The sequence below is a fragment of the Histoplasma capsulatum genome (assembly GCF_000150115.1).
Source record: "Histoplasma capsulatum G186AR genomic scaffold supercont2.2, whole genome shotgun sequence".
Classification (NCBI taxonomy): Eukaryota; Fungi; Ascomycota; class Eurotiomycetes; order Onygenales; family Ajellomycetaceae; genus Histoplasma; species Histoplasma capsulatum.
The window spans coordinates 834264-859680 of NW_025544802.1; the positions used below are offsets into that span (position 1 = coordinate 834264).

Sequence of the window (25417 nt, forward strand, 5' to 3'; positions counted from 1 at the left end):
TCTATCTGCATAAATCTGGTCATCTGAATCCTGCAGATATCACCCCCGAAAACCATATGAGTCGTTATGGAAGCGGTGGTACACGACAAATCACCCGAAAGAGGGCCTCAGGCGTTTGAACACCGGTCGGTATGCGCGCATATTTGTAAATATGTAATCGGGTACTGCCAGCATTCACCATCTTTTCACAGTGAGAGGCCGAAAAGCTCTGTGGCTAAAGGGACCACACCGTTCTTGATCTGGCGTATGAGTTCTTCAAACAGCAAAATTGCATGGCTTAGCTCCACTCACGGTGATTGATAAATTCTCTACAAACCAAAACGGGTTTTGGAGGATCAACTCCCGGTCACATGGTATCCTCGTCTAACCGTCTCCTTTCTCAATTTTCCACTCGTCGACAAAGCGCGATGACAGGAATACGGCAATATATCGATGGCGGCATCTGGAGTTGCAGCAGCAGCATCATACAGGAAGCCCAGGATGTGGTTGGCACCAAAATGCTGCAATCGGGAATACGACATCTAATTGAGACTCACACCTGCAAATCAACGAGCACGCTGCATGTATGTGCTGATGTCTTCGTTCTGCTGCAGCGGGAGTAACCATTCCACCCCCAAGACGTGCTGTTGATTGATGTGAATGTCCAAGAACAGAAAAGGCGTTAACGCCCTACTTAGCCTCTCAAATTTGGTCTTCTCGAATGAGATTCATTAGGGCTGACATGAAAGTATCTGCTGTCGTTCTGAGAGCGGCTAGTTGCATAAACTACAAGGAAATGGTCTTCGGCCAGGTTGCTGGATGTCATCATATAAACACAACGCTCAACAGATCGATAGGATAGAACTGTTAGCTCTTTCATCAACCACGCAGCCTGGGTAGATTATGTTTCCGTGTCCCTCCGTGGCGCCCTTTTACAACAGTTCATGCCGCCTTGTTCGCTTTCTAAGTACCCTTGGCAGGATACCCCGAATCCCTGCGCGATATCGGTACAAAGCAGGGTGAACACTCGGGAAGCCTCTGAAGTGCGCGTTGGATTTTATTTCTTTTTTTCTTCCCCGCCCCTCTCCTTTCCCCCTTGCTTGCGCCAATGTGGTGGAATTCATAGCCGAGAGCTAATATGAACAACAATACGGCCTGCCTACTAATTTAGTATGCATACGTCGGGGATGTCACCCAGTACTGTTATCCATGTGAGACCGCAAGTATTGGCCATGGGCGCTTTTTTGTACGTTATACTCGCATTTCCCAAAGCCGCAAGTTCTAAGGCAGGCCCGGGAAATCAAATCAATCTACAAATCTAAGGTTTGCATGGTCCAACTAGACTGAACTCTCACTGTGAACTGCTTCCTCCAGAGATAACCGAGTCTTAGTGACATTCCTAGAGAATTCCAAAAATATGAGCCCTTCACGGTAGAGAGCTTGAGGTGGTGCGGTTGACACAGTGCAAAAGCGTTCATTAAACGCATTACCCCGCGGGCGGCCCGCGGTTTTGTCTTGTGTATACGATTGGAGCCTCCAAGGAAAGCAAAGGCTCGGGTTTATTGTGCAATTCTAAAAATTTTATCGTGTTTTCGTTTCGGTAGCTCTCCTACTGGTACCCAACAAACCTAACCCTGCAGGATCTCCACTGTCCTGTTGCCTCTCTGTGGTGATCAATTGATGATATGCTTAGCGATGTCTCGCAGTATATTTTTTGCAGTCGTGTAACAGTGTTAATTTTCGGTCTGAACCAAAAGCTAATAGCTTTGCTTCATTGTGCTGCATACAGGGTTGCATGTCTGGGCAAAAACAAAATGAACATGACTTTTAAACTGTAACGTATTTGAGGGGAAGGGTGAAAAGGTGAAGAAGACACGATGGATGAACAAACCATGGGCATCATGAGATACGAGAGACGGCTATTGAAGAGGCGCCGATGCAGACGCTATGATCGACCAGGCATCCTTATCCATCGGCTGTCGAACCACCTTTCTCTCTGTGACCCTCGCGAAGCTAAATTCCACACTTGCTATCCACCAACCATGTGGGCGTTTGTTTTATTTTGTCCTTGTTTGCCATTTTATTTTCTTTTTTATATTTCTTTTCTTTGGCACCTTTCGGTTTAGGCACAGTCCAATGTTCGCAAGTTTTCGGGATGTCATGGAGCCAGAGCTGCAGTTTAAAAAAAACAGACGCGAGGCTTGGAATCAAAGTGGCCTGAGTTCATTGGGCCCAGCTGCTCCATGGCAAACACGATCACTTCTATGTGTTTAGAAACTGGCATTTTGTCGATACGGCGCTGGGGATTTATTAACGAAAAACAAAATCGGAAGACCAGCTATGCAGGGACGGGCGCCTGATAGGACAAGAGGTTGCAGCAGTTTGCACTGTACATGAAGTTAGGTAAACGTGGGTGTTGTCGCTGGTTCCACAATTCGTGCAAAGATGAAACAATCGAATAAATAATGGAGAACGGATTATCATAGTTCATCAGATGGAATTGTCATTGCGTCACAATGTTCCATTTATAGACCGCTACACGACTAAAGGACCCCCCAGGGCCAGAAACCAAACCAACGGACGGGCTAAACACCTAGTGAGCGGAACTTAAAAAAGTAAAATTTGGCAGCAGGTCATTACCCATTCCCTCCCTTATATTGAAAGAAGAAAATCCGATCACCCACACGCACGTTAGTGAGTCTTTCGGTCTCGGTGCCCAACTCGATGTCAGCTTAAGCGGAGAAAAAACAGCTGGACCTGTTGGCACCGTCCACGTCAACATTTATATTCGCTATCTAGGATGTTCACCCGTCGGAAGAATGGCATAAGAGGACAGATGGAAGGTGGAGAGGCTATTCGACAGCTGAGAGAAGATTGGAAACGGCGCGGATTCATTGGTGCTCAATACCACTTTTCAGTTTATAATGATTCGTGTTTGTAAATTGTAAGAATATGCGTTGGAATTTGAAATTGTAAAAAGCTTTTCCTCCCTGGGGTGTGCTCAACTAGCTAGAACATAGGAAAGAAATATAATATATCAAATAAAAGGAGAAAGTCATTGAGAAAGCTGGGCATAAAGGTGTGATGAAGAAGATTATATGGCACGGCGCATCGGTGGAACCTGGCTATCAACGGCACGATGCCTTCCCAAACAAAATATACCTCGGTTATATTGCCAAACTGGTAGAAGGGTGGTGAAACGGTTAATCGTTATCTCTTCTCAAGCATGACACTAGCTTCCCCGTGAGCAAGATGATGAAAGCTCTCCTCACTCGCCACTGTTGTCGGCGGGCTTGGGGGATCAAGCTGGACCTCGTTATGATTTCCCTCCTTAGGAAGCAAGGTCCCCTTAATTTGTTCCCGGAGGCCACTTCCAGGCCTTGTCGTAGATGAACAATCATCCACCCACCTCCTGTCACCAATATATTCCAGAGCATCCCCAACACCACGAAGATTCATAAGTTTCCGCCGTGACTTTTCGCGCTCCGCGAGAGGAAATGAGCATCCCCCATCCTGATCATCTACGTCATTGGTCGGGGCGGCAAACAAATTCCGCAGATGCCATTCACCCAAGAACATACCATCGGGGTCAGCCGACTTGCGGGTTATCAACCACTTTTCTAGATCGCGTCCGTACATATGGCTTATTTCCTTCTGCCCCGTGCTGGAGCTGAAATTCTTGGCCCAATGTGGGCGTCCGCCCATCTCGCGCATTAACCATTCGAACGCCTCATAGTACCTAGCCAAGCAGGGAGGATCGCGCAAGTGCGGGCGGTATAAAGTCGCATTGAGAAATAGCGTGGGTCCCGTTGCGCAGGTTGGGTCCAGATAGGGGCGCGGCGTATTGGTCTTGGATGTATCTGAGACGCGGACTTCGATGGGCGCATGCACCCAGACATCCTTGGAACTGAATGGGATCCTGGCGGTAGCCGCGTCACCATTTAGCCAGGCAGAAAGTCGAGTGATAGCTTCCGGTCCTTTTTCCAATGGTAGTGCCCACTCATTGACGAACTGAGAGTAGAGGCAGTTCATGAGCAGGCCCGTCCGACCAGGTTCCACTGCTGAAGTGATGAGTTTACCTGGCCTGAAACCGTATTGCATACCGAAGACGAACCACTCACCCAGGGAAGAATACGCGGGACATAATTGGAGAGATATAATAAATTGTGGTAAATAAAATTACCAACACGGCCACCGTAGAAGTTAGCTGGCGGCGCGCAGAGGGGTAGATTGGTTTTATCCGCGCGCCAGATGATAGCTCGCTTCCAGTATGGCAGCCACCAAACGCGCACATACTCCGAAGAAGTCCAGAGACCGCTGTCCCACAATTCTAGTATTCGTGGCAGGTTCTGTACAGATTGCTGCCATGCGATTTTAAAGCTTGGTACAGTCTGTAGTGTCATTTCCGTAATAATGCCAATGGCACCCAGTGAAACGAGGGCGGCGCGAAACAGCTCTATATTACTCTCAGCACTACAGCGGACCACCTGTCCATTGGCCAGGAGAATACTCAAGGCCAGCACGGACTGTGACAGCAGTCCGTATCTCAATGAACTCCCATGCGTCCCCGTTGAGATCACGCCAGCAATACTCTGCTCGTCAATGCTACCCAGATTCGGCAGCGTCAGGCCATATTTCTCCAACTCCACACCAAGGCTGCGCAGCCGTATGCCCGCCTCGACAGTCACTATCCCTGTTTCTTGCGAGAAGGAGAGGATACGACGAAAGTTGTCGAGATTGATGAGCCAGGAGGAGGTGCAGGTGAGGTCCGATGGGGAGTGGGTGCTCCCGACTGTAACGAGACGGCGACGACAACGGCGGGCGAGAGTGACAACCTTTTGAAGCTCTGCGACTGACTCGGGTTGTATAAAGAGTTCCGGGCGCCAGTAGAAGGTTTTGGCCCAGGTGTGGTGCAGATGGGAGGAGGACGCCCTGAAGGGGATGGCGGGGTCAAGTTTTGAAAGTTCGTGGGCGATGTGGGGTTCCATGTTGGACATGGCTGTTAGATCAACGTATTGCCAGTCGGCCTAGCAAAACGGATCGGGGATATCATATAGTGATAAAAATGACATATATGTATCCTGTGTGGCTTGTAGGGTCGGGTTGCCTGTGCTATTATATCGTGTGGGGTGATCAGATCGTGATTGCCGGAGACTCGCTGCTTCAGTCAGCGCATTGTCTTCGACGGAGAGATTGAAGCTGTATCAACGTGCGTGTAGCAGTTCATGGTGGCCCTGGAATGGAATATGCGCACTTCGTCCGGCAAATTTTCGAGCACTCGATATCCAGATATGATGCGGGGGGTAAAAGCGTTCGGCCAACTCTTTGCTTCAGAAGGTTGGGGAAGCTAAGTTTGGGCTAGCAACAAAGAAAAGGCTTGGAAGCTCCATCAATATGAGAAATACAGCTGGGCAAAAGGGCAAAATAAGAGACGTGATACCTCGAATTCCATCTTCTTGTTAATTCTTATTTTCTTTTTCCTCCACCCTGGCCTTGTACTATAACTACCTAATAATGATGTTTAGCCTGGAAAAACTTTGTCGAACCTACACTTCCCAAAACCCCAGAGCCTTTATACCACGTCCAGGAGCACAGTCTACAGCTAATAATGCGGTTGACAGATATATGTTATACGCATATAAGCCGTGTCTTAATTCTTACAGTAGAGGAAGAAATAACTCCTCAACCGGAGCCTCAAGTCCGCCCTTGCACCTTCAGCAACACCATATGCATCCGTTCTAACTGTCTGAAAGAGCTGAGATCGATGGCCAGATAACTACCGTCCATAGACTGTATAGAAAGAAATAGCCAGCCAATAATAAACGCAAAAATGAGACGAGAAATATACTGGAAAATCAATGCAGCAGTGGCATCACATCAAAGTCGAGGGCAAAATACCTTTCGCTATGGCCAAACATTAGGAATTAAGACAAGAGAATTGTTAAATAGAAAAAGAAAAAGAAAAACTCCGCAAAAGAAGAAACAAGCTAAATGAGCAGGAGAAAGTTCCCACAACTCTGTAAAAGGCGTTTATGAAAGAAGGAAATCACCGAATAGCCTCAATAGCAGCGTTGAGCGGGAAAACACTTGGCGTCTTTCTTGGAGATAAAATACCCCGGTCGTCCCACTTTCTGAATGCCCGCTTGCATTCTTCTGAAAGACCATATATCACGACACTGCTTTTGGGCAGGAATGGTCGGTCTTGCAAAGAGACAGCCATAATGCCGTATTCCTGGGCGAATATCAGCGCGGAGGCAAACTCTGCGGAGCGCGCGTTTGCTCGATCACCGACAATGCTATTAAAGAGTGAATTAGTATTTAGTGCGCATGTGTATGTATATACATGTACATTTATTCACAAGTACAAAAATTACAGAGTCCAGGAAAATGAAATTCTTCTTACACAAAAATCTCGAAGAAAGTATCCAAGATGTGTATATGATTGGGGTCGAGATCGCGCTGGCAAAACGGCTCGATTTCCTGCACAACGTCATTCGGCCTTGTGACAGGCGAGGTGGTCCCGCGACGACCCCAGAAGCCAGATCCAAATCTCTGTCCAAGTTCATGGTCGACGCGGTAGAGTCGACAACAATATTTCCCATTGGTGGGTTTCAATTTCCAATGGTCTGCAGTTTGGGCTGGGGTCGGTTGGAAAGTGTCCGGAAAGGTCTCGAAGAACCCCGGCGGTTCCTTTCCTTCAATGACTTCCTCGATCTCACCCGTTAAGCCTAGGTCCATGCCGATAAGTCTGGCGCAGCCTAGTTCATCAGCTGTGCTTCCGCGACCTTGCCAGAGGTACAGTTTGCCAAATTTAGCGGAGATTAGGTACGGATAACCGGAGCATAGGCTTTTCGAGGTCAGATCAACTTCATCAAACGCAATTTGACCCATATGTCGGCGGCCACAGAGCATATACATTGACGAGGAATTAGCGCGGCTCCCCGAGCCACGGCGTGTGATGATAATGCCGCCAAGAGCCTGGATGAGAGTTGGCGCCTCCTTTCCTTGCTTGACGAGCTCGAGCTTACAGCTATTTTCCCGGGCAACCTTGCGAGCAAAAAGTTGTGCATCTTCAATAGCTGCCTCGGCTACTTCATCACCGCACCAAAGATGAACCTGAGTGGTTTTAGGCCCGCCCGCTTCTTCGAAAACATGTACGCATAGATACATGCTTTGTTCAAACAGTATATAGCCTTGGTTAGCTGGGAGATCCTTCCTCTTGCCATCGCCAGTGATCTCCCATATTTGTTTCGATATTGTGTTAATTTTGGGATATACATCTGGTTGTGACATTAATATCGACTGAGGGTCGACCTCAACCTTATCACTAGCCTTTGGCATAGTATCAAAAAAACTTGAAAAGATATTAATTGCCTCGGAAGACTCAGGAAATGGAGATGTCTTGGGGCCTATCGAGGGTGATTGTTGTTTGTTGAGAGTTGGGCCGGCTGCTTTTGGAGGTACAGGAGGGGAGTTAATGCGTTCTTGCGGGAACGGAGGAAGGCTCTTTTGAGATAAAGAGCTATTCGTTGTTGAAATCGTAGTAGGCTTTGGAGGAGGACTCGGCTTTCCATCAGACTTGAAACTCTCGTTGGAGGTGCTTCTTCGTGCAATTGGAGTGGGAGGGAGAGTGTCAATTTGTGCGTATTTCTTCGAAGAAAGTAATTCCAACTTTGTATCAGTCCCATCGTATTCTGAATCATTTCTTTTAGGACCATTATTAGTAGGGGTGAACTGTCTAAGATCGGGAGACTTCGAAGACACTGATGGCTTGTCTTTCCTTTGTAGTCCGTTTGGTGTGAATGACGCATTAGCCGTATCGGACTCCTTCTTGCTTGGCGGAAGCCCTTTAAGCAATGACCTCACATCTTCTTTAGTAGGCGACGTATCCTGGCTTAATTTATCATCACTAGGATTGGTATCACGCAATGACCATGACGTCGTTAATTCCACTTTTAAGGGTGTTTTGTGCTCATTCTTCTGTGGTTTCTGATCGGAGGTTCCAGATTGTGGTAACCTCCTTTTTGGTCCCTTTGCTCGGCCTTTTGTCGTGTGCGTCAATTTTGCTGGTAAGATTGACTCAGACAGCTCAGACTGAGATGGCATTGGTCGTGATGATTTATCATTCGAACCGCTGGGTGGTCCGCTACTAGAAGGCGGTCCGCGGGATAAAAGACCTGCTAGGGCAGGATTCAATCTGTCCGCAAGCTTCCCTGTACCAGAACGTGCACGTGGACCATTGGGCGGTGTTTGAATGGAGCTTTGGTCATATTTCGACGCAATACCAGCCAGTTTTGAAGACTGCTCAGGAATCTCTCGATTATTATGCAACTTCGCCGCTGATTGCTGTAAGGAAACATCAGGCTGTTGATCCGGTTTTGCGGGGATATCAGCGAGTTTATCAGATGGCAAATTCCGTGCATACGTAACTATGTCGGAGGCTTCACCTTCTGGGCCATGAATCGATGAAGTTTTTGACGGGATAGCCTCGAGTTCAGGGTCCTGAACATCAGACTCAGCTGCCTCTGACTGCTTTATTTCTCTTTGAACGCCTACGGTTTTGGGAAGTTCAGCTGGCTTCAAGTGCCTGCCATTCCCCAAAAGACTAGTGACTGCAGGTCCAGACTTAGTCATAGTTCTCTGCCTCGTAATGGCCTCCGGGATTTCAAGCGATGATTTGTCTGGTGAAATAGCCCCTTTATCTCCAATAGTTGGGCGTCGGATCGAACCTCCACCGGTTTTCATTGCCTCTTTCTGTTTAAGAATGCTTTCCTTGAATTCGTCTATTTTATCGGACTTTTTCGGTCCTCCCGTTGCATTCAGACCGGCTTTGCCCCTTAAGATGTTGTCTTTTAATAGATCGGGGGCGACATAGTTTTTCGTTTCGGTCTTCCTTAGCTTTCCGAAAACATTTTTGAATTCGGGCTCATCTTTGTTGGAAGCTCCATCGGTTATTTCGCGACGCCGCAAGTTTGCTCTGAAGTTATTTAAGGGTGGGGTGGAAGGCTTCAATTGCGGTGAAATCCCATCAACCGGCGATTTTGTTATGGATCCCAGTCCTTTTTGGGAGCCTATGGGTGACGGTGAAGCTGGACTGTCAGCCATTTGCCTGGGAGAAGCTATAGGCCGTGACCTCAGGTCATCAAGCTTTTTGGGATATTCAGCAGTCTGTGCCACGCTAGCCATTGTGTCAATGCGCAGAACTTCATTATCAGACTGAAGAGCGCTACGTAGCTTTGGGTGGCTTGATTTAACTGTGTTTGCGGAGTCCCGATTCTCAGACTCTCTCAAAGATTGGGTTGAGATCCCTGTTGGAGGTTGGTTCTCCTTTTGCAATGAGAATTTTGGAGAGCCAGGTCTTCCTAGATCGACACTAGCCTTGCTTTGTCTCAGTCTATTATTTAATCCCTTCTTCCATTCAGGTTCCTCCTGGAACTGCGGCTTGAGTTTTGGAGAATCGGGTTTGTTTAAAGCACTCTCTAGCCAGGTAGCTTTCGTTGGGCTCCATCGCCGAGAATCCATTGTTTTTGATGGGCTGACAGGCAAATCTGACGGCCTGTCTCCCACATTACTAATTGAATCAGATCGCGACAAGGGCCTGGATGGAAGCGATTGCTTCAGGGCGACATCGTTAGGTGATTTCGATGGTTCAAGCTCTCCCTTCGTATGCTGGCGAACAATTGTTGTTTCGGTATGGCTAGAGCCGGGGCGCGAACTAGAGATGTGAGAGGTTTCATCACTTGCTTCTCTGAATAGACTGCTCGGTGGCGTCTGGTAGCCTGGCTTGGGGACTGCAGTGCCTCGCCCAGTTTGTTGGTTGCTCCATCTCTTTGAAACGCTATCAGAACGTTTCATCATAGCACTTTGCACGAACCCACCTAAGCCTTTCGTTGGAGAAGATGATCGATCCGCAGCAATTCGACCTTGAGACGGGGACATTGCAAACCGGTCGGCTGGGTGAGGGTCATTAGCAGTGAAAGACGCGCGCGACTCTATTCTCTGGGAATTGGACAGAGGAACCGGAGAACCTAATCCCCCAGCCGTGACAACAGAAGATACGCTAGAGTACCTGTTTCCCGAGCTGCCGGTAGCATATGTAGAACTGGCTCTGGACGGAGACCCTGACCGATCAGTAGTATGATCGTTGTTTATAACCTTTTCAGAGTCTACCGTCGGGTCTCTGCTAAAACCGGGCAATCTAATGTTCCCGCTCAACATAGAAACATCCGACACTGAGCTATCTTGGGCGCGTCTATATGCAGGCGATCCAATTCCGCGATCAGATGTCTGTCGGAACCAGGTGGGATCCTTCGAAGCAAGAGACTGGGCGATGTGAGATCGGGGCGGAGTCGAATCAGCGTCAAGTGCGGAAGTAGACTCCAGACGCGTTTCGACTGCAGATTTAGGCGAAGGGAAAGTTGGAAAAGGGACAATACCAGCATCAAGATCTCGAGAGCCAGGACGCTGCTGCCAAGTCAGCCCTCGTGAGGAAGGGCGCGAAGAGGTCGATAATCTGGCAGAATGACGAGCCAGATCATCTGCTTTGGCCATATCTGAATCCCCCATCTCTTCAGTTGCTGGTGTGGTATCGGATATTTCTCTTTTGGGGGATGGAAGAAGGGCCAACGGGGGTTCAATTGATTGTGCGCGTACGGGAGAGGAGTGAGAAACGCTTCCTGCCAATGAGGGGCTACCATAGGGGCCAGGAGAGTCCTTAGTTGGGGATATGGATCGGGCACGCTCTGTGTTGACATAGAAACATGGAATATGTTAGCCGGGAGACCAGAAAAATGTTGTGTTATTGACTTTTTTTTATGTATCTCCTCAAAAGCGGGATAATCGGTCTGCGCCTAGTAAATACAGCCGCAAACTCGGTGCACTAGATAGATGCGGATGGAAAATAGGAATGATTCAAATTTACCCGCTCTCCTAGCCTCTCTCTCTCTCCGGCCTTGAATGATCTCTTCTTCTAGTTTTCTAGTGCGCTCTTCGTCCTCCCTGTCGCGTTTGTTGCCCAGCTCACGGATGCGGTTAAGAAAGTCGTTGACATCTTCAGAGCCATCCGCCTCCATGGCGCGCGCTACCTACCCGCAAAAATCAACAAAAGAGAGAAAAAACAAAGAAAGTCTTGCACCAGACGCTGACTATGAGGCATCAGAAATTAACAGTATTCTGTCTTGTTTCCAGGTCTCTTCCAGGAAATTGTTTGGCATGGGCAGGGTGTGGTATTTCATGTTGCTCCGTGCTTAGGATCGGCTGTGTCTTACATAATGCGGCTAACTGCCCAATGGACACGAGGAGTTAAAATTAGAGGCTTTATAAAATCATGGCTTTAAGTTACATGTCAAGGTTGATCAGTCGCTGTCTAACAGATACTACGGGAAGGCAAGCTGTTTTGATGATTGCGCAGCGCAGTTGAAGAAACAGTTCGCATGTTGAATTCGAGACCCCGTCAAAGCTCGGCTAAGAGCCAGGAACCGCGACATAACTAGATCTGGCAAAAATCTACGAGGGGTAAGGATAATAATTAGCCAGCTAGCAGGGCGTGGCCGAATATCGGGGACAATAAGAAGCTTGTCTGGGCAAGCAGCTATGAAGCGCGTTGGCTGCGTCGTTTTATATGTCATCACCGTGACGGTTATAGCCCACTTTTGGTGCTTCGAGACGCGATGTTTGTTTATTTTTGTTCTCATTTCATTTTAAGCTTCGGCTACGAATCTTGGTTTCGTCCATAGAACGTGATACATAACAATCAGAAAAGGCGAGTGTGCGTCTTGCAACAAGCCCACATTAATAATTCCACTCCGTTCTATTCGTAGTTGCGCGGTTTTAAGCCGGGTTCCACGATGACAGCTTCAGGTAGGCTGCGATATAAAGACCATTTCCTAACAGGAATAAGAAGAATCCCAAAGAGTGAAATGAAATGGATCAGTAAAGAAAAAGCCTGTCCTTTGCATCTTGCACCACCCATTCGAGCCCCTCGTTCAAGTTTCGCCCAGTCATTGCACTGCATGGGAATATTGTCCACTTGTGGGTCTTGATCGCATCAAGTTGGAGCGCCTACCCTTCCGTAAAAGAGTCATTTAGAAGATTCATATTTGTTACACTAAACGATGTAGGAGCGAGGCCCGGACACACATACCTCTCGAATCTCATCTTTGTCCATGCCCCCTTCAACATCGGTCTTGTTCAGAAAGACAAGCAAGCTAGCGCCCATAAGTCGCTTTTGGATTTTCAATCAGCACTTTTCGGGCCTTCTCTACTAGTGCGCATGAACAGCTTGGCTGCAAATTTCTCACCTCCTCCTGAAGAAGCCCAGCAAGTTCCTGTCTACAGTCATCGATTCGGATTCGATCCGTTGCATCAACCACCCAGATCAAAGCGTCGGTCTTTTCGAAGTAATTCCTCCAGTAGGATCTCAATGTCTTTTGCCCTCCAACGTCCCCTTCATAGGAAAAAATAAAAGGATAGTCAGATTAGAGTTTCTGTTTTCTTTTCTGCCCTGGGACGGAAACTTACATATATTCAACTTGTACCTACGGTATGTAGAAGAGGCGGTTAGTTCATTTGGGGTTCCGTGAATTGCCTCCTTGACATAGCAAGCTATGCTTACCCTTGGAAGTCAATAGATTTGATGATAAAGCCCAGTGTTGGACTAACGGTGGTGACATCTTCATTCATGATCCTCTTGACGATGGTTGTTTTGCCGGCATTGTCAAGCCCTCTTCTTCAAATCAGCAGCAAGGCTTAAACAAACGCATGATGAATGGAAAATGGACTTACAGCATCAGGGTCCTCATCTCCTTGTCCTTCAGCCTTGCCTTTCGTAATATAGAAAGCATTTTGGATTGTTTTCTTTCGGGTGTCTGTCTCGGGTGTTTCGATGTTGCAGAGGTTCAAGCAGCATTTATTTATTTCGTGGAGGCTTCCAAGCTTAGCCCAATCCCAACCACCAATCCCTGAAATCCATATGTGCAGTATACCCATCTCTTCCTCAACATATCTCCCTTTCACAATAGAGAATCTAAGCCGGCAGAAGATTTAACTGGATTGATTTTTCATCTTAAGTCTTGTGTATTCTTATTACGTCTCATTCGCAGCCATGTCCCCATTGACATGGTTTCTTTCAGATATCAGCTACATTGACATTGTTCTCCAATTCACCATCTCCAGCCAGGCACCCACCAACCAACCATTGGGTATTGGGAAAACCTTCTGTTCTGTTTTGTTGATCTAAATGTCTTCTGCAAAGAGACCTCGGGATTCTACATATTCCATCTTCTTGCCACTTCACTGCAGATGATTCTTGAAGCAGGAACCGATCCTCCTTGAATCGACTGGGTACACTCATCTTTCTTTTGTGAATCTGAATCCACTCTATCTATCCTCTACTCACCCTTAGAGTATTAATAGGAAATCCGCGAGCGGGAGGAGTTTGGCGACAACTGGTGTTAAAGGTAAGGGGCAGTAGGAGGGTTTGTCATTTGAACCCAAGCGCTTCTGAACAAAGCAACCTGACCCTGCGGTTCCCAAGGAAGCGTATGGGTAACCTACCGAAACAACTAAGTTAAGGAGACGCCATTACACGCTGACAATGGAAGGATTCAGGATGTCAAAGGACGAAAAGTACCCTTCATCCGCCGACGAATGGAGCGAAATCTTGACTTCTTTCAGAACATTCCAGGCTACTTCGCATTCAAAATACAGAGCGATACAGCAACCTCGCGATGAAGTTTCCCAGATGCTGTCTTCCGCGAATTCCCAAACCGGTTTACAAACACCAACACATGAAGTAAGGACTAGCTTCACCATGGCCAAACCTTCCGTCGTCCAGAAACAACCCTACCAGGAGGGTGATTCTGGGTTGGGAGCACTCAGCCCACAGGAACCAGGCAAATTAAGCCCTGCGACATTAGATATAGCCATGGTCAAATCTGCTGCAGTGGACATACCCTCAGAAGAAGCAGCTGACCGTACCCGAAAGCGAACTCCCAAAAAAGAAAACACGACAAACTCTGGCCACTGCTGCAGCCAACAGCAGTCACCGGCTATAGAAATCCAGCCTGCCTCTGATTCTGACCCTGTTACTGAAATGAATAACGGTGAGGCTAATTGACAATGCGTAACAGAAATTGTTCAACATACTCATCACAGGTTATATTGTAGGGACAATCACGCCCAGCAAGCCAAATCAGGAGAGGAAAATTCTCTCCCTGTCCCCTACAGGTAATTGTCCCATTGTCTTTGCCTTCTTTGATATCGACATAATCGAGACGCCTTAAAACTCACTAAAATAAAAAAAGATTGTTCAGGTGGTTCCGATGAAGTTCTTCTCCGACAATACAAAATAAATGCACCCAAACCCCCAACTGTTCCAGATAGTGCAGCTCCTCCGTTAAATAGACAGCAGGCTTGCATAGCCGTCCAAAATCTAAACAAAATATTTAAGGGGAGGAGTTCGACTGCCTTGGAGTGCTCTGACGCCAGTCCCCTGAATAAATTCAGAGCCACTAGCTCGTTTAGTGACAATACTGCTATGCGGAGAGCACACACCTTTCTAGGGCCACCCAAATTTCCTCCACTTACTAAACCACGAGAGAAGAAACGCCCGATGGTTTTGGATCCTCCAAGCGAGTCTTTCGTGGGTGCCGGTCGTGAAAAGCAAAATTGCCTTAGCGACAAACTGGAGCGCCTTAAGAGAGAAGAAAAACTGAAGATTGCCCAGCAGATCCGCGGCATTGACCTCCACGCAATGAAACAGCCTTCCCCACTTGACTTTGCTCGCCAGGGAGAGGGAAATGATCCAACATCGCCAATTGCCAAACAAATTTCCCTTGCTCTTACCAAGCGAGACAATGCAGTATTTTCGCATTTGCGAAATTATCCGTCAAACAGGAATTCGCCCACTGGCGAAGCGCAAGATAATGGTGGCTCCTCTGATATGGCTGAATCCCGTACCCGTTTCTCAGGGCGTAATTCAGAATCTTCTCAACAAAAGAATGGAAGTCCGCTTATTTCGGGAGGTGATAATTTTTCTATGCCAGTAGTGGACTGGCAACACCGCCCTTGGGACACCCACTCAGGTCAGGAATTTACTCATAGGTTGAAGAACTGGTTGAAAACAATTAGTGAATTGGATCTTGCCCGGGTTGATACAGACAGCCCGGAGTTCAACGATGCACGCTTTCATTCCAATGGACGCGGCATGTTTGCCTCACGAGAAAAGTCACCTATCTCATTCCTTGACCTGACTGATCAAGAAAGTGCTGCACATGCGCACGAAACAGCTAGTGGATATATTTATAATTGGAATACTCGCCTCGTAAAGGAACGACAAGAAGCTAAATGGAAGAAGAAGAAAATGGTCATGCAAATGCGCCTCAGCCAACAATACCTACAAACCCTCACGATAAGAATGAATCCGCACTCCCCAAAGTTAAATCTATACCTGCGACCTATCGAGAAGAAGGACCTGCAGGGTTTGCTTAAACTGTTCAACTGGTATATTCAGAACACAGTCCGCTGTGTCGACCTGGAGCCGCTTTCCTTCGGCAATTTGCAGGAGCGCATTGACGAATGTGAGCGGGATAAGTTCCCAGCTCTCGTTGCTGTCGAGCAGAAGCCACGTCTAGGCCATGCCCTAAATGGGGAGGAAGAAGAAATCTTTGGATGCATCCTGGCAAGTGACTTCACAGGTCCCGCCACCATTAACCGCTACACCGCAGAATTGGAACTTTTCGTCGAACCTAAATACTGCCGACTAGGCGTTGGAAGTTGCCTCGTTGACAAATTACTGGAAATCTGCGATTCTGACTACCACCCTAACCAGGGGTATCATTTCGACTGCGCTGCTGCACAGACTGATGTGTACCGTGCGGGTAAAAACCGTCAACTCGCCAGATTGATATTCATTCTCCACCATGTTGCCGACAACAATTCCGATTACCTATGGACGAAAGAATGGCTAGAGCGGAAATTCGGATTTGATGAACAAGCCCTATTGAAAGGCACAGGGATAAAAGGAGCGAAATGGTGAGAACCAACTACGCCGGGACATAATTGTTCGGTTATTCATGGACACGCGGCATGCTGATTTTCAAAACTTTTAGGTTAAATTCCAGCTACTTGGTTCGGAACATCAGGTATCTTCCCAAAGACGACACCGAGGTGGCGAATTGTAACTTTATCGAGTCATGACATCACCCAATACGATATCCATCCGTCATTTACTCTCACAGCACTGTTCATGCCATGCACTCCCACACGATCGTTCGTTCCTGAGCGCTTGTTTGGATCCACCCATGTGAAATGCGCCCTTGTTTTTTTTTTTTTGTTTTTTTTTTGTTTCTTGACTTGCTACGATTAGTTTAATTCGTTTCATGAATGCCAGGGCCATCTACCTGCTTCAACGCAGACTGGTCTATTTTCTTACCTACTAGTATCTGTCACAAGAGTCGGGTTTGCTAAACAGCATGGAAAGCGTATGAGGTTAGCCTCCTCCCAATAGATAGTATTTGCAAGAACGGAACCTTAGGTACACGGTAAACTCAAAAATAACATCCAACTTTCTCGTTGCGTGCTGAGTAAAACTCAATTTACGTTTTTCACATGCCACTAGTCAAAACATCTAGAATCAACCGAAGAAACCCCCGTGGCTGACAGTTTCAAGTTAACATGCTCTACAACCTTATTCTGCGCTAGGATTGACAAGCAATTCTATAGTGGATTTAGGCAGAGGGCTGGGATAAAAGTGGATTCGGGGAGGAGGGAAAGAATCGGAAACGGATATCGAACTTTGAAACAGAAATGAAAGTAGAACTAGTAGCTGTGTTCTATCTAATCTTTATCTATTCTAACGAGTGACTGAAGTATTCTATTCCAATCCTATACTATCAAATCCATCAGTAAATACTTGAGGAAAAGGAAAAAGAAAAGCCCCCTCAGCTCGTTAATCCCCCACAACATTGAATCCATGTCACTACCTTCCAAACTTAAGGCAAGGAGGAACAATTGCAGGTGATGCGCAAGTTACCAGAGCCTCCAATACCCTGGGAAGCATCCGAAGGTGTGGACTCTGAAGCTGGTACTGATTCTGAAGGCGAAGGTGTCTCGGCGGCGGAAGAGGCGGCATTGGCATTGATTTGCAGGGCTGGAGTAGTCGCAGCTGGTGTATTCGCCGCAGGAGTACTGGCTGCTGGTGTATTCGCCGCAGGAGTATTGGCTGCTGGTGTATTGGCTGCTGGTGTAGGCGAAGCTGCTGGAGAGGCGTCAGGGGTGGATGCTGCCCCGGAAGCGGCAGCGGGAGCCGAAGCGTTGCCGGCAGCGCTAGACCCAGCAGGAGCATCTCCAGAAGGCTTGTCAGTCCCGATCGTATCATCCCCAGGATTTGGGAATACGACATCTTGGCCCTCGATGGTCGTCTTGCCATTGCCGACGTTGGCAACATAGATATCTGGCAGTTTATCAAAGGCAGCCTTGTCGCCACTGCCTCCTTCGATGCTAACCGGTGCGCAGTTCATGTACATCTCCCGGTTACCGATTTTATTGAACCACGTCCATGCGAGGAGGGCTTCTCCACTTGGTGCAGATGACGGGATCTTGAAGCTATATTGCATGGGGAGAGGGCAGCCGCCGATGATCGACTCAATGACTTTGAAGGTCTTGCCCTGGTCATAACTGAGAGAGATCTGGCAGGATCCACCGCCATGAGTGGCAGTACCCGACAGTTTAATCTCTCCAGAACCTCCGGCCTTGTATGTGGCTGAAGGCTTGCTGACGCTATCGTGTTGGTAGCCCTTGCATGGGAAGTTGGAGCCTAGGGGTGAATATCTTAGTTTTCGTGCAAAGGTGTAGGAAAGGGTGGATGTGAAAGTTGGACATATCTAACTTACCGTCTGCAAGGAGAGGGGAGGTCATGCTGTAGTCAACGTCCCCACCAGAGCCGAATCGGCTGCGGAAAGGGACGGGCTCGCTCATTTCAATATGACCCAAGGCAGACCCAGCTGCGGCAATGAGATAGAGAAGACTAAGGGAATGCATATCTGCAATAAGTAGAAAGGTATAAATGATGCAGATGGGGTAAAAGGTATGTACGCAATAAAAGAGGGATTGTATATCCAAAAGAAAGAAAGAAGGACCAGCTTCCGAATCTCAAAAAAATGAGAGAAAAGAATGTAGTTGATGAATTGATAGTGAGAATTGTGATACGAAACAGATTCAACATTCCAGGGCGACGAAGCCTCCTATTTATGCCTTTTCTGAACCCCCTCCATCGAGCTAAAATCCCACTGCAACAAAAAATGGAAAATTGGAGAAGGGGGTGAAGTTCAAAATGCAAGAACGGAGATTCGTTTCCGGAGATTCGTTTCTAGAGGCCGTATCCACAAATCTCACAGATAAAACTTCTCAGATCCATATTGAATTCCAGAAACCCATGTTCCTGTTCCTGGTTCGTTTTTCTTGCCGATTGGTCGCTGTCCCCTGAAATTCCAGTTTCAGTCCCGCTTTTGTTTTGAATATCTGGAATCAGATTCGGCATGGGCTTTATCTCGCACTTGCACGTTTCTTGGGTCAAGAGAAGGTCCAGACGCCGTAAAACTATGAGTTATACTTTATAGAACGTTATGAACGGCGTGCTTATGAGGGATAAACCGTCGCAACCGTCGCAACCGTCGTAACCAGGTTGCTCCTCTCCCACGCGCCATAACGGAAGGAGCGGAGGGGTTCTGTGGCTCGCACTGGGGACCAACGATTCATGTACCTTCACCCAGTGCTTGCACAAGAACTTCGTTAAGGGGAATCGGCCAATGATTCTCCTTCTTCCGTCACATTAACCTTTTGCGGCGGGGTCAATAGAAGAAATACGCCTTGTTCAATGCTTTGCGAAAAAACCTTCGTTGTGGGCAGTGGGCCAGTAGATCAATCTGCCCACCACATTAACACCATCGGGCGGAAGTAACAGAGAAAATAAGCTTCATTGGAGGCGTTGCCGAGAGGACCTCATCAAGGGGAATCCACCAATAAGTGCATGTCCCTGTCACATTTGCCGTTCAGCAGTTCTTCGGCCCTACGATCGGGTTTATAACTCGCGGAACTCGATCTTGGTCTAGGCCCCCATCGGAGTCCTGTCGCCACACCCAAGCTCTAGCAAGGATCCAAAAGTTAGAATGCTGTCTCTCCTGCGTAGAGTATCTCACAGACAGGAATTAATGTCGCACTAACAACGAGGAGGACAAGTTCCATCTTCTAGGCTATTACGGTCAGACCACTGTTAGAGATTGTTGAACTTAGTAATAATACTCTTGTCTTTTGTAAGAAGGCGAGGGGAATGACACTTGAACAAACACAGCATCCGTGTGCAAAATCCACGAAGTGCTGGGTAGTTACCACGCCACTACGTACTCGCATCCGTTCCTTAGATTGGGGCAAGTTAACCAGCAAGTGGGAGAAACACCGACAGAACAACCGCGGCGAAGTTAAAAGAAAGAACACGACAATGAATCCATCACACATGCCAAAACTTCTTTGCTCTCATTACAAAACGCCACGAAACGAGGAGCCCTCTGGACAGGAGAATAAGAGTGTTTCGGGCGTACACCGTAGATGTAGTGGTACCGCTTCGGTGTACGGTTCCTGGCTCCGCACCTCAAAAAAATCAGTTATTGGGACCCAATCTTGAACCGAGCTCAGAGTATGGAAAAGCCCTATTGGAAATGATTTTCTTCAGCCGAATTGGATTCGCTCTCACTGATGATAATTTTGTCTTAGATCAATGTCCTGCTTTTGAGGTTTTCGCGAGATTTTGTGACGTCGATGTTGAAGTAAGGATTATTAATCAATAGCCGCTAACTAACTTAGTTGGTGGGTGAATTATAGAAGCCATTTAGGGAGCCTCACCAGATATGGGCATTAATATCTACCCAATTGACGGGGGACAGTTATCACTTATCAAAAATATTTTTGATAACTACATACTTTAATCCATTTTTAATTTAATACAAGGATACACACTGTGAAGAATTCCCCAATATTAAGAGTGGAAGAAGTTTTCTAATTGGTTCTGGAATTTACGAAATTTAGGAATTTTTAAGAATTTTTTTCCATTTTGCTTTCCGAGGTTGAGCGGAATGAAGTCACGTGTATTGCCTGAGCATTATGCCGCATCGCACCGCTTTAGAGCTTGGGGAATTTTTTTCAACAATTGAGTGAGACAATGTGGGATACACATTGGACTTATGTGCTCTCGCGCTCAAGGCCCTTCCACTTTTTATTCATCCTCAGTTTTAACCCTTGGAGTGCGACAATTAAACACCGCACCTTCAAGGTGGATTAAATGGCTCCAATTCCTATCAAAAGGGACGCGACTGATGATTTTATCCTAACTCTATCAGACGACGAGGACTCGAACCTATTCAATGGCGATATCGACCTGGACGATGCTGGAGACCATGACCTGGTTTCCGCGGAACGATCGAAATCAAAATTGAAAGTTTCGGGGACTAAACGTAAAAGGGATGAAGAACCTACTGCCAATGGAGCCCATAATAAAAAGTCAAAAAAGGCTCAGAAAAAAGATGGGACAAAAAAGCAGACAGATAATGATGCTGGACTTGAACGGGATTCCGAGACTGAGCAGGACGTAAATGAAAACGACGATGGTGCTTTGGATCCCGATTTTGTATTTGATGTTGGAGGGGCGGCGGGTATGAAGCTGGTCGAGGACTTCGATGGTTGGGGACTCGATGAGCGTTCCGGTATTACAATTGGCGGGAATGGGAATAAAAAGGCAGTGGATATTGATGATATAATCTCCCGAAGGCAACAGAAAATGGAGGAGAAACTGGCAAAAAAGAAGAAGGAACAGAAGAAAGCGGAAGAAAGGTCTAGAGATGAGTTTACTGGGATTGATTCGCAGGATGAAGGTGAACTAGCGAATGCTGTGGATTTCGAGGAAGATGAGCTTCTGGCTCCTGATGGATTTGGTATGGGAGCTGTTAGTGAATCAGAGGAAGAGAGTGACAAACCGGTTTTAGATGACACTTCGGAAGGTGAATCTGAAGCGGATTCATCCAGCGATACTGATTCTGATAACGACTCTGTTGCTTCTCCAGTGCCGCATCCTGACGACATTACATCAGATGATGGTTCCGGCGATGAAAGTGAAGATGCCGCTGAAATCGAAAAACAAAAATCCTTTTTTGCTCCTGAGGAGAAAGCATCGGCCAACGGCGACCTAAAGTCCGCAAAATCTTTCCAAGCGTTTTCGCTCTCGAGACCGATTTTACGGGGTCTCACGTCCGTTGGTTTCACTACGCCTACTCCTATCCAACGAAAAACGATACCAGTTGCGCTCCTTGGCAAAGACGTTGTAGGTGGTGCCGTTACAGGGTCCGGAAAAACTGGTGCTTTTATTATTCCGATTTTGGAACGCCTACTCTATCGGCCTCGAAAAGTCCCGACTAGTCGTGTTGCAATTCTGATGCCCACTCGAGAACTCGCTGTTCAATGTTACAACGTGGCTACAAAACTTGCGACGTTCACAGATATCACCTTCTGCCAGTTAGTTGGAGGTTTCAGTCTGAGGGAACAAGAGAACATCCTCAAAAAGAGGCCCGATGTCATTATTGCTACACCTGGTCGATTTATTGATCATATGAGGAACTCCGCTAGCTTTACAGTCGATACTTTGGAAATTCTTGTTCTTGATGAAGCAGATCGAATGCTGGAGGATGGATTCACTGACGAGCTGAATGAAATTTTGACTACAATCCCGAAATCACGGCAGACGATGCTTTTCTCCGCTACAATGACAAACAACGTCGACAAACTCATCCGAGTCGGCCTTAATAGACCCGTGCGGTTGATGGTCGATGCTAAGAAGCAGACCGTGGGCACCTTGATACAGGAATTCGTCAGATTACGGCCTGGCAGAGAAGAGAAGCGTTTGGGCTATCTCATTGTCCTCTGCAAAAACATTTATAAGGACCGCGTTATTGTATTTTTCCGGTCCAAAAAGGAGGCTCATCGTGTGCGCATAATTTTCGGGCTCCTGGGACTGAAAGTAACGGAGCTTCATGGAAGCATGAGCCAAGAACAGGTAAGTTCTGCGGTCAACCCCCATCGAGTTTACAGAACTACCTGGAAACATAATCTGATTAGTCAATAGCGTATTAAAAGCGTTGAAAGTTTCCGTGACGGGAAAGTATCTTTCCTTCTCGCTACGGATGTCGCCTCCAGAGGTCTCGATATCAAAGGTGTAGAAACCGTTATTAACTACGAAGCTCCTCAATCGCACGAAATTTATCTTCACCGTGTTGGACGTACAGCACGTGCGGGGCGCTCAGGACGTGCATGCACCTTAGCTGCAGAACCGGACAGGAAAGTGGTCAAAGCTGCCGTGAAAACTGGTCGAGCGCAAGGAGCGAAAATCGTAAGCCGTCTCATTGAAACGGCCGAGGCCGACAAGTGGGCCGCCAAGGTGGAGGAGATGCAAGAGGAAGTCCAAGAGATTCTCAGGGAGGAGAAGGAGGAGAAACAGCTAGCTCAAGCGGAAATGGAAGTCACCCGCGGCAGCAATCTGCTTAATCACGAGAAGGAGATCATGTCCAGGCCCAAGCGGACTTGGTTTGAGAGCGAGAAAGAAAAATTGCAAGCTAAGCAGCGCTCTCTTGAAGAGTTAAATGGGCCAAGTAAGAAGAAGAAAGGAAAGCTTAGCGGGAAGGATAAAAAGAAACTTGATGACAACCGCGAAAGGCGAGAAGGGAAGGTATGGAAGAAGGGTAAAGCCGAACGCGAAACCCAAGTTCGGGGCCCAGCGAAGGGAAAAGATGGCCACAAAGGAAAAGGGAATGGGAAACCAAAAGCTGGAGGGAAGAAACTCTTGAAGCGGTGAACACTTCTAAGCCAATAACAAGAGTTAGATTGTCAATATTCATGTCATGGCATTGTTTGTTGGGCACTCGCATTAGCCTATATAGTATAGTAGCACTTTACACCATCTGGGCAACTGATTGATAGTATTCCAAATCCCTCTCATAATCCGTACAATACTATTTGGTAGCCGCTTTATCATTTATTCATTTTCTAACTTTCAACACCAACATCCATCGGTTCTTTGTTCTTTTCACGGAGGTCAACTTATTAGGGCATGTATGACACGTGATTTAGTGTCCCCCGCATCCCGATTTCGGCCAGCAGAAATTTTGGGGGCGACAACTGACTCACTGCGGCAAAAGAAATTTAAGAACAATGGGATGTCTGCTTGGAATGATTCATTCCTAATGCCCTTTGATGACTGCTCTTGTTCATGTGGATCAATCCTTTGTAAACCACTAAATCTTCCAATCCTTGAATCGTTCCATCCCTCTTCGACATTGCAGTCTTGTCGGTGATCCTCTCACCCCTGTAAGCTTGCCCCGGGACAAGGCAATTTAATCCTTCACAATGCCAATGTAGGGCTACACTCTCCCCGATTATAGCTTATTGCGAACCGAGAAGCTAACAAGCCCAATTAGGCTTAAGGACCCCTCGACAAAATACAAGCCCTTCAAGCCCTTGGATCTTCCCAATCGTCAATGGCCTTCAAAAACTCTGAACAAGCGTCCGAGGTGGTTGGCTACTGACCTTAGAGATGGAAACCAGAGCTTGGTCGACCCCATGGTATGACTGAAATTCGAGCTGCTGCTTGATTCCAGAGCATAGTTGTTCTTAATTGGACTAACCAGCGTACTCTACGGTTTACAGGATGGGGACCAAAAGCTTCGATATTTCAGAATGCTGGTAGAAATCGGGTACAAGGAAATTGAGATCTCCTTCCCATCAGCTTCGCAAACGGATTACGATTTCACTCGACGTCTTGTCGAAAGCCCTGGCGAGGTTCCAGCAGATGTTTGGCTGCAAGTTCTTTGCCCTTGCCGGGAGGACTTCATTCGACGTACTGTCGATTCCCTCAAGGGAGCCAAAAAGGCAATTCTCCATCTTTACCTTGCAACCAGTGAATGCTTCCGCAGAATAGTGTTCGGCATGTCGAAACAAGAGAGTCTGGAGATGGCTGTGCGATGTACGAAATACGCTCGCTCGATCACTAAGGACGATCCTTCAACTGCTGGTACCGAGTGGCTTTTCGAATTTTCGCCGGAAACGTTTTCGGATACGGACCCGGATTTCGTGCTTGAAATTTGTGAAGCAGTGAAAGCTGCTTGGGAGCCAACGGTAGAAGCACCGCTAATCTTTAACCTTCCTGCTACAGTAGAAATGTCCACTCCTAACGTTTATGCGGATCAAATTGAATATTTCTCGACGAACATCTCTGAGAGGGAAAAAGTTTGCGTTTCTCTACATCCTCATAATGACCGCGGATGCGCAGTCGCGGCAGCAGAGCTAGCACAGATGGCAGGAGCTCAACGGGTTGAAGGCACTCTATTCGGAAACGGGGAACGAACCGGAAACGTCGATTTGGTCACTCTGGCTCTTAATCTCTATACACAGGGAATCTCCCCAGGAGTAGATTTCTCCGATATCAACTCCGTTATAAAGGTAGTGGAGGCAAGCAACAAGATCCCTGTGAATGAGAGATGGCCATATGGTGGACAATTGGTCGTTTGCGCATTCAGTGGCAGTCATCAAGATGCTATTAAAAAGGGATTCCAGGTTCGTGAAAAGAGCAAGACAGCCGATGCGGATAGGTGGCAGATACCATACCTTCCCATTGACCCAGAAGATATCGGCCGCAACTACGAAGCCATCATCCGGGTCAACTCACAGAGCGGCAAGGGTGGTGTTGCCTGGGTTATCCTTCGCAGTCTTGAACTGGATCTTCCCCGCGGACTACAAATCGCATTCAGCAAGGTCATTCAGACACAAGCCGACAGGCTTGGTCGTGAGCTCCTGCCCAAAGAAATCGTCTCCCTTTTCGAAGAGGCCTACCATCTCAAGCAAAAGGCCCGTTTCTCCCTGGTTGACTATAACATCACTACCGACCGCTCGCAGTCCCCCGCTCCCCCTGAACCCGGCAAAGCACTCAACACCAAGAACCTCAAGCGACGCTTTGCTGGCATTATTGAAATCGACGGCATACAACACGCCATCGTCGGTGTGGGCAATGGTGCTATCTCTTCCCTGGCAAACGCCCTAAAATCCCTGGGCATTGATCTGGACGTTGTTGACTACAAAGAACACGCCATCGGCGCCCATAGAGACACTAAGGCCGCAACATACATCGAGTGTACGTCCGCCGATAGCTCAGAGAAGGTCTGGGGCGTTGGTATCCACCAGGACGTTGTCCAGGCTAGTTTGACAGCTCTTCTAAGCGCTGCCAGCTCTGTAAGTCAATTCCCATTTCGTAATCCTTATTCCTACCCCGCCTCGTTACAATCAGTCACAACTAACGAACAGATTTTCCTACCTATTCAGTTCCTTACATCTCGAGCTAATACTGTGG

At 47.4% G+C, this 25417-nt stretch overlaps 9 protein-coding genes across 9 annotated transcripts; 5 read left to right on the top strand and 4 right to left on the bottom strand.

Moving 5' to 3' along the window:
* Nucleotides 1-66: 66 nt before the first annotated feature.
* On the top strand, nt 67-1414 carry HCBG_01494 (uncharacterized protein; the record flags this gene model as incomplete). The annotated part of the gene is made up of 6 exons (XM_045428544.1): nt 67-129; nt 172-292; nt 334-563; nt 837-946; nt 1151-1225; nt 1354-1414. The coding sequence occupies 6 exons, from the start codon at nt 67-69 to the stop codon at nt 1412-1414; spliced, it is 660 nt and encodes a 219-aa protein (XP_045290330.1).
* A 1504-nt stretch (nt 1415-2918) lies between these two features.
* On the bottom strand, nt 2919-5079 carry HCBG_01495 (D-arabinono-1,4-lactone oxidase; the record flags this gene model as incomplete). Its single annotated transcript, XM_045428545.1, has 2 exons — nt 2919-4058; nt 4094-5079. 2 exons carry the CDS (start codon nt 4974-4976, stop codon nt 3190-3192), a joined length of 1752 nt encoding a protein of 583 aa, XP_045290331.1.
* A 360-nt stretch (nt 5080-5439) lies between these two features.
* HCBG_01496 (uncharacterized protein) lies at nt 5440-11051 on the bottom strand (the record flags this gene model as incomplete). Its single annotated transcript, XM_045428546.1, has 3 exons — nt 5440-6275; nt 6383-10721; nt 10901-11051. 3 exons carry the CDS (start codon nt 11049-11051, stop codon nt 6026-6028), a joined length of 4740 nt encoding a protein of 1579 aa, XP_045290332.1.
* An 856-nt stretch (nt 11052-11907) lies between these two features.
* Nucleotides 11908-12821, bottom strand: HCBG_01497 (ADP-ribosylation factor; the record flags this gene model as incomplete). The annotated part of the gene is made up of 6 exons (XM_045428547.1): nt 11908-12039; nt 12122-12202; nt 12279-12424; nt 12499-12515; nt 12593-12706; nt 12763-12821. The coding sequence occupies 6 exons, from the start codon at nt 12819-12821 to the stop codon at nt 11908-11910; spliced, it is 549 nt and encodes a 182-aa protein (XP_045290333.1).
* Nucleotides 12822-13588: 767 nt separating this feature from the next.
* Nucleotides 13589-16015, top strand: HCBG_01498 (uncharacterized protein; the record flags this gene model as incomplete). Its single annotated transcript, XM_045428548.1, has 2 exons — nt 13589-14081; nt 14283-16015. 2 exons carry the CDS (start codon nt 13589-13591, stop codon nt 16013-16015), a joined length of 2226 nt encoding a protein of 741 aa, XP_045290334.1.
* Nucleotides 16016-16852: 837 nt separating this feature from the next.
* Nucleotides 16853-18018, bottom strand: HCBG_01499 (uncharacterized protein; the record flags this gene model as incomplete). The annotated part of the gene is made up of 3 exons (XM_045428549.1): nt 16853-16863; nt 17012-17794; nt 17871-18018. 3 exons carry the CDS (start codon nt 18016-18018, stop codon nt 16853-16855), a joined length of 942 nt encoding a protein of 313 aa, XP_045290335.1.
* Nucleotides 18019-19145: 1127 nt separating this feature from the next.
* Nucleotides 19146-19891, top strand: HCBG_01500 (uncharacterized protein; the record flags this gene model as incomplete). The annotated part of the gene is made up of 3 exons (XM_045428550.1): nt 19146-19166; nt 19229-19602; nt 19855-19891. The coding sequence occupies 3 exons, from the start codon at nt 19146-19148 to the stop codon at nt 19889-19891; spliced, it is 432 nt and encodes a 143-aa protein (XP_045290336.1).
* Nucleotides 19892-20311: 420 nt separating this feature from the next.
* On the top strand, nt 20312-22870 carry HCBG_01501 (ATP-dependent RNA helicase DRS1; the record flags this gene model as incomplete). Its single annotated transcript, XM_045428551.1, has 2 exons — nt 20312-22075; nt 22145-22870. 2 exons carry the CDS (start codon nt 20312-20314, stop codon nt 22868-22870), a joined length of 2490 nt encoding a protein of 829 aa, XP_045290337.1.
* Nucleotides 22871-23214: 344 nt separating this feature from the next.
* On the top strand, nt 23215-25409 carry HCBG_01502 (2-isopropylmalate synthase; the record flags this gene model as incomplete). Its single annotated transcript, XM_045428552.1, has 4 exons — nt 23215-23429; nt 23493-23637; nt 23722-25318; nt 25390-25409. The coding sequence occupies 4 exons, from the start codon at nt 23422-23424 to the stop codon at nt 25407-25409; spliced, it is 1770 nt and encodes a 589-aa protein (XP_045290338.1).
* Nucleotides 25410-25417: the final 8 nt, after the last annotated feature.